This window comes from Microtus ochrogaster, chromosome 7, assembly GCF_000317375.1.
Source record: "Microtus ochrogaster isolate Prairie Vole_2 chromosome 7, MicOch1.0, whole genome shotgun sequence".
NCBI classification, from domain to species: Eukaryota; Metazoa; Chordata; class Mammalia; order Rodentia; family Cricetidae; genus Microtus; species Microtus ochrogaster.
Genome location: NC_022014.1, coordinates 28,877,976 through 28,885,596, shown reverse-complemented (window position 1 = coordinate 28,885,596; position 7,621 = coordinate 28,877,976). Strand labels below are relative to the sequence as shown.

At 49.5% G+C, this 7,621-nt stretch overlaps 1 protein-coding gene across 1 annotated transcript in view; it reads right to left on the bottom strand.

The window, feature by feature from the left end:
• Acap1 (ArfGAP with coiled-coil, ankyrin repeat and PH domains 1) overlaps positions 1–7,071 on the bottom strand; it is a 15,760-nt gene extending 8,689 nt beyond the window's left edge. The window contains exons 1-10 of the mRNA XM_026780754.1: positions 7,002–7,071; positions 6,351–6,408; positions 1,822–1,941; positions 1,551–1,604; positions 1,402–1,460; positions 954–1,137; positions 780–824; positions 591–686; positions 401–475; positions 204–313 (exon numbers count right to left, since the gene is read on the bottom strand). Coding sequence (XP_026636555.1) covers positions 204–313; positions 401–475; positions 591–686; positions 780–824; positions 954–1,137; positions 1,402–1,460; positions 1,551–1,604; positions 1,822–1,941; positions 6,351–6,408; positions 7,002–7,054 — 854 coding nt within the window. The 5' untranslated portion in view covers positions 7,055–7,071. The remainder of the gene's footprint in view (positions 1–203; positions 314–400; positions 476–590; positions 687–779; positions 825–953; positions 1,138–1,401; positions 1,461–1,550; positions 1,605–1,821; positions 1,942–6,350; positions 6,409–7,001) is intronic.
• Between the last annotated feature and the right edge of the window lie 550 nt (positions 7,072–7,621).

Sequence of the window (7,621 nt, the reverse complement as noted above, 5' to 3'; positions counted from 1 at the left end):
ACAGCGCTGAGACCACAGGTGTGCACCACCACCCTGACTCCTGCACAGCGCTGAGATTATACCTTCTAACACAGCAAGCCACTTACTTCGGTGTCTGTCTGTCTGTCTTTGCTGACTCAGGGGTATATCTGGATATGCATAGACAGTAATCACCCTCCCCACAATCTTCAGCTGGGTGCATTTAGCTGCGTCAGCTGTCTTACCTGCTCCAGGTCTTAAATGCGTTACTGGCCCGTTTGAAAAGGTGTCCTTCCATCACCAAGCCACTAGGCCCCTCCTTTAGGCTTGGCTCTGGCTCCTCACCACCCAGCTCCTGGGGGCATGAGAGGATCAAAACCAGCTGGGACAGGCAGAGACCAAGGCCCCTGGCCTGTTCCTCCCGCCCTGCACCATCACTCGCCTTCTGCTTCAGTAACACGTGCCTCTGTTCCATGTCTCTCTTCTCTCTCGCCGAGTTCAAGACCAGGTTGTGTAACTGGGCACAGGAGGGACATCTCAGATGTCTGAGTTTGCCCCAACCAGGCCAGGAGAGTCACCTTAGCGTACCCTGTACCCTAACCTCCCAGCCCCAACTGCCTAGGGTCCTTCACCTGGGCACCCAACTCCTTCCGATACTGAGCCAGGCGGTTTAGCTCTTCATGGCCCTGCTGGAAGTAGGTAGCCTGGGCCTCTACCAAACGTAGCACCTGAGGGACAAGGCGGGCAGGGGCAGAGCTGAGGAAGGATATTCCTCCCCTGCTCTCCCCTCTTCTCGCATCTTTGTGGCTCCCAAAACTCACGAACTCCATGATGTCAAACTTCCTCTTATCCTCGATCACATTGACCTGAAGGTCCAAAAAGACCTGGGGTCAGTCTTGAAATCACAACACATCCTTCCATCTCACGCTGGGACTCCCCGCCCTTGAGGTGACACCTCAAGGTATCCCGGAGGATGGGTTGGGGTAGGCACCTACCTGCAGGGCATAATCCAATGCCCGACTCCGGTACCCAGCTCGGGCAGTCCTCAAAGCAATTCCAGCCTCCTCTGCTTCTTGGACGCGGCGCTTGGGGACCTCTGCATTGTGGGTAAGGGCAGCCTCCAGGCTCTCAGCCCCTCTCCAGAAATCCCTGCGAGCCTCTCTGAAACCCCGGAGACCTCTAGAGTTAGGGGAGACAAAACAAAAATCATGGATTTACCTTCCCATCCCCAGGAGAGAAAAATATCTGGATAGCCCCACCACCACCACCAATATCCTGTCATTTAGCCTGTGAGTGGCAAGTCCTGGGGATGCTTGGGAAGGCTGAAGGCAGGTCACTCCCCACCCACCCTCACAGTTCCTCCTATTGGAGAGGCCCCGTGGAAACGGGAAGACAAGGAGGGCTAGTTCCTGGGAAATAAGACCCCTTTCCCTCCCGTCTCACTCCTTGACCAGAGTCTGGATTTGTTGCTGCAGTGTGTGTTGAGTAGCATCAAGAAGCTCCTGTTGGAAGAAGTTGACAAGTGAGAGTCAGGATCAGACAACCATGCCCCATCCATTCCATCACCCCCAGGCCCCACATTCCCCACTCACGGCGTGGCTATCCAGCTTGTGATTTAGGCTCACGGTGAATTTTTCCAGACACTCCTGGGCAAGAAAAACAACAGAGAAAGTACCAGGTATGGGACATCAAGGTCCGCCCAACTCTAGGTTCTGCCTGCTGGACCCTTCTTGGATGACAGCCCCAGCTTAGCCCTGACCTGGGCTCTGCAGACCTCAGGTCCAGCCCTCCTCCTCCACAGCATCTCTTTATCCCAGTCCCTGCCCCCAGCAATCACAGCCCTGGTTCAGAATCATCACATACCGCCATCATGGGCTCTGGTGGGCCCAGGTGAGCCAGGTCACAAATGCCAACTATGAAGGCACGGCTTGCAGCAAGGTAATGGTGCCCACTTTCCAGGAGGCAGGTACCCAGCTTGAGGAGCTGGGAAGGAATAAAGGACAAGAGAGGACAGTACCCGTGATCAGCACACCAGGTGATGCCTCCCCTCTGCTCCACTGCTCCCCGCGCCCAAGACTGTGTAACCCTTTCCTAATCTCATCTACCATCCTATCCAGCCCATGCAGTGTCATTTCAAAACCACACCCACACCATTATCTCTGCTTCCTAGCTTTCATTTCCTATGCTTGTTTCAAAATTTCTGCCCGTTCCTCAAATCTCTCCAAAGTCAACTTTACTTCTCAAATACCTTTCCCTGTCTAATCCTATCTACCCTTCTGTGCCCCGTTTGTTCACCGTCTTGTTACTGGTACCCATTCTCTGCCTGGCAGGGTTCAGTTAGTTCTGCAGCCTCTGTTGTGTGTGTGTTGCAAGGGAGGGGGTCTCATCCGCTGTTCTTTAAACATTTCCTTGTAAATATGAACTAGCCATTGAGGCCTTAGGAGCAGGGCCAGGTAAGATGTTAGATGCTCAGCTGTCCATCCTTCAGCACCTTGGTCATGCTCAGAGCTCTAACAGATCAGGAAGGGAAAGCCAGATGGCCGAGCTAGAATCCCAAATCAGTCTCCTCACCCCTGGGCGTCTTTATCTGCAGGCTATGGCTGCCTCACCCTCAAGGTGACATGCTGGAGTTTGGCCATGAGTTGCCATATTGTGGATGGAGCGCTTGTCTGTGGAGTCCTTCAGTTTGGCCTAAGCTGCTAAGAGGCTACAGGGAGGCTTTGTGAAGAAGTGGCAAGGCGCCAGGAGCCAGGCCCCATGCATGCCTTTCCAGCACATTTTTCTGGGGACTTTGGATGCTTCTGAGAAACATAGCTTGGACTGAAAGTGGCTAGCATGATCAGCAGCGGTCAGGAAACTGACCAAGATCAAGTCATATCAGTTTGTGACAAGGAGACAACATGGCTACAACTCACATGTAGATCAGCAGACTGTCTAGTTCCCCTAGGTATTCACCCCTTTCTCCCATAGATAAGAAAAGACCTTTCATAAAATTGAACCAATAACTAGCTGGGCATGTGGCGCACGCCTTTACTCCCGGTACTTAGGAGGCAGAGGCAGGGAGATCTCTGTGAGACTGAGGCCAACCTGGTCAAGATAGCAAGTTCCAGGCCAGCCAAGACAACATAGAAGGACCCTGTCTCAAAAAAAGTAAAACAAAAACAAAAAACCCTAAACCAGTAATTAGTAGTACATCTATAGGATACAACTGCAGTCAACAATAAAGAGGAAGCTTTAATGCATTAGAAAACTTGAATGGACTTCAAACTCATTGTTATTCCCAGTTTTTAAAATTTTTAATTTAAAATATTTTTATTATTTATGCATACATGTATATGTTTGCATATGAGTGAGGAGGACAGTGGGACAACAGATCCTTTGGAGTTGGAGTTACAGGCAGTTAGGAGCTCTGTCTGCCTCTGCCTCCTAAGTGCTGAGGAAGGTACGTGCCATCACCCTGAGCTTCCAGTTTTTTTAGCAAGCCAACTTCAGGTCAGTGAGGTGGCTTCACTAGTAAAGGCACATGCCATGCAAGCCTGGAGGTCAAAGTGCAATTCTGGAGCCCATGGTGGAGGAGAGAACTGACTCCCGAAAACTGTGCACTGAGCTCCCCACAGGCACTACAGCGTGTGCCTGCACACACACACACACACACACACACACACACACACACACACGGACACACACACACACACACATGGTAGATAGGTAGACAGACAGACAGAGATCAGTACTCCTAAGGCAGAAGCAGGCAGGTCTCTGAGTTCGAGGCCAGCCTGCTCTATACAGTGAGTTCCAGGCCAGCCAAAGCTACATAGTATGACCTTACCTTAAAAAGGAGTTCACTTCCTTTGAGATAGGGCTTCTTTCTCTTTAGCCTGAAGCCCACCAATCAGACTAGACTGGGTGCCAGAGAGCCCCAGTAATTCCTGTCTCCTCAATTCTAGGATTATAAATGCGTGCCATAAGACACCTTGGGTTTTTTTTTTGTTGTTGTTGTTTGGGGTTTTTTTGTTTTGTTTTGTTTGTTTTGTTTTTTGCTTTTGCTTTTCGAGACAGTTTGTCCATGTAGCTTTGGCTATCCTGGAACTTACTCTGTAGACCAGGCTGGCCTTGAACTCACACACAGAGATCTGCCTGTCTCTGCCTCCTAAGTGCTGAGATTAAAGGTGTGCGCCACCACTGCCTGGCATCATTTTTTTTTTTTTTTGGTTTTTCGAGATAGGGTTTCTCTGTGGCTTTGGAGGCATTATTTTTTTTTTGGAGGCATCATTTTTTATATATATAAGTGTTGGGGATCAAACTTGGTTCCTCATGCTTGCAAAGGAAGCACTTTACTGAGCCTTCTCTCCTGAGCCCTGCTGACTTTATCGTTAATTATACTGTGCCAATGCTAATTCTGAGGATTTCTTCTTCTTTTTTTTTCTTTTTTCTTTCTTTCTATTTTTTGGGTGTGTGTGTGTGTGTGTGTGTGTGTGTGTGTGTGTGTGTGTGTGTGTGTGTTTCAAGACAGGGTTTCTATGTGTAGCCCTGGCTGTCCTGAAACTCACTCTGTAGACCAGGCTGGCCACAGAGATACAGAGATCCACCTGCTTCTGCTTCCAAATGCTGGGATTAAAGGTGTGTGCCACCACTACCTAGGAATTTTGAAGTTTGATAATGAGGAAAAATTGCTTCACTGGGAAAAGCTCATGGAAACATGGTCTCTCTTTGCAATTACTGCAAGTGCATTATTAATCTAAATTTAAATATTCAATTAAAAACATTTAGGGGGCTAGAGAGATGGCTCAGTGGTTAAGAGCACTGACTGCTCTTGCAAAAGATTCAGGTTCAATTCCCAGTACTCACATGGTGGCTCACAGCTGTCTTTAACTTCAATTTCAGGGGATCCAATGTCCTCTTCTAGCCTCTGTAGGCCCTGGCATGGGCATGATGCACAGACATATGCCCAGGCAAAACAACTATATATATAATTTTTAAAAGTTTAAGAATTATTTGCACTAGGGATATAGTTATAGAGTCAGGCCTGCCTAACAAGCAGAAGGTGGACTCCATCTCGAGGAGGGAAGTAGAGGTCAGGTTCAATTACAGTGTAAATTCAAAGCCAGCCTGGACTACTTGTGACTCTGTCTCAAAAATATAAAGGAAAGAGAGAGAGAGAGAGACACCAGGCAGGCCTTGAACTCAAAAGATCAGCTTGTTTCTGCCTCACCAATGCTAGGATTAAAGATGTGAACCGTGTGTGTGTGTGTGTGTGTGTGTGTGTGTGTGTGTGCGCGCGCAGAGTGTCTGAGGCCAGAAGAGGGACTCAGATCTCCTGGAAGTAGAGGTAATCATGAGCCACCCAGCCTGAGGGCTAAGAATGAATGGGTCCTTTGGGAGAGCAGCAAGGACCAGTGAACAACCATCTCTCTTGTCCTAAGCTCCACTCTAATGGAGGGAGAGGAAGGCTTGTGGTTGGCTTCAAACAGGCGGAGTATGGCAAAGGCAATGGGATGGCACTCCATGCCACACCATGTGACACCTCGGTAGTACAGAAAAATCACTTTCTTCCTAGCAGCAACCATGCTAGGACATGGCTGTGGAGAGGGAAAGCCTCGTGGCAGGAAACTGTGGGTGGCCTCTAGAGGTTTGGCCCCCAGTCCTGTAATAGCAGTGAAATATCAGGAAAATTTGTGAACAGCCACCCCATGATCTTGAAAGTCCCAGTCTTCAAATGAGACCCTGACTGCTGTTCAGGTAACCCAGAGCCAAAAACAGCTGAGTAATTAGACTCTTGACAAACTAGCAGATGTGTATTGTCGAACAACTGAATTTGTTAAACACCAATAGAAAACTCACAGAGCGAGTAAATACATGTTAGAAAACACATTAGAGAAAGCAGAGTCAGGGGCTGGAACTTATATAAATGCACACAAAACAAATGAACATGCCTTATTTTAAGAACCTAAATTTAGCCGGGCACACCTTTAATCCCAGCACTCGGGAGGCAGAGGCAGATGAATCTCTGCAAGTTCGAGGCCAGCTTGGTCTACAAGAGCTAGTTCTAGGACAGGCTCCAAAGCTACAGAGAAACCCTGTCTTGAAAAACAAAAACGGGGGGGGGGGGGTTGTGGACAAAAACAAAAACAAACAAACAATAACCTAAACTTATTGAAGGCACAGATTTTTTTCCCTAATCTTTGTAGACCCCCTCTTCACCTTAAGAGACACCTCACTCTTGAGCTTCGCCCAAGCTGTCACACACACATGTGATCGTCCTCCCTCAGCCTCAGCCTCTAAAATGCTAGGATTGCAGTTAAGAGCCATCATGCCCAGGTACAGTTAACTTTCTATGACTGTGTAACTCATTCTCAGTGTCCCACTGTCTCTTTTCTCCGTGACTTGGTCACCTTTTCCAGGCGGGACTCCAATTCTGACACTTCAGCTTCCACCATTTCAATTGAGGCTCTGAGAAAGGAGGGACAGGGTCATGAGAACAGAGCTTGGGTCCATTGGGTCCTCTGCTTATCATCAAGGTGGGGGGTACAGACAGACAAATGAGTTGAGAATGGCCGCCCACCCACAAGCCAGTTATTACTCGTGTGCTACTGTGCACATTCTAAGCTTCAATAACCAAGACCAGAGCAGGAAGTGTCAGGAGGGTGGATGTGGCCAGGGCAGGAAGTTGCTAACCGCCCCAGGGCAGGTGCTGGGGGAGGGGTTCCAATGAGAAGGAAGAAGGAATGCCAATTATAAAGGCCAGATGGTGCAGCCAGGCAGAGTAGATTTGTAATTTGTTTTTGCAGGGTTTCACTCTGTAGCCCAGGTTAGTCTGGAAGGCACAGCAGTCCTCCTGCTTCAGTCTCACAAGTGCTGGGATTACAGGCCTGAGACACCAGGCCCGGGTTGAATAGCAGATGCATCATTTCCCATCAGTTCCCTCTTGTCTCTTTGTGGCCTAGGCTTTAAGGGAGGTCTGGCCTGGGGGATGCTGTTGTCAGGGCATGTGGAACCTTTCGTCCCTGTCCCCACCCCTTAGCCTGCTGGACCTGCACACTTACCGGAAGCGGGGTGAGTCCTTGAGACATTCTTCAAAATCTAGCTTGACCGTCATCTCAGGTGACCTGCTTTGGCCCAGGGGCCCTGGAGGTCAGGCAGGTGTGGGGGGGGGATGTAGGTAGATGCACTCCCCACCCCCCAGGAGGGGTATTGATGAGGAAGAAGAGGTCCTCTGGTCCGTAGGGCCTGGGTCTGCAATTCCTTCCCCAAAGGGAAAGGGGTGACCCAGGAGGAGCTCTCACCCCACCACTTCTAGGCAGCTCTGGGAGGGGCAGGGGTGGGGCCTGGGCGGAGGGGGCGCTGAGATCAGAGAAACCACAGCCCCGCCCCCAGAGACTGTCTGCTGTCACCTTCCTTCTGGAACCCTGGTTTTTCTTAGCTCCTTTCTCCTTTGGTGAATAAATTTTTTGAGGGAAAGCATGAGGATCTAGAGTCAAATGATGTCTTGATCCCTTAAGAATTTGTGTGATTAGTAGGGCAAGGTGGCACCTGCCTTTAATTACAGCAGAGGCAGGCAGATCTCTGTGAGGTCAAGGCTAGTGTGGTCTGTGTAGCAACAGGCCAGTCAGAGCTACAGAGTGGGACCCTGTCTACAAAACAAACAAACAAAACAAAAAAGTTT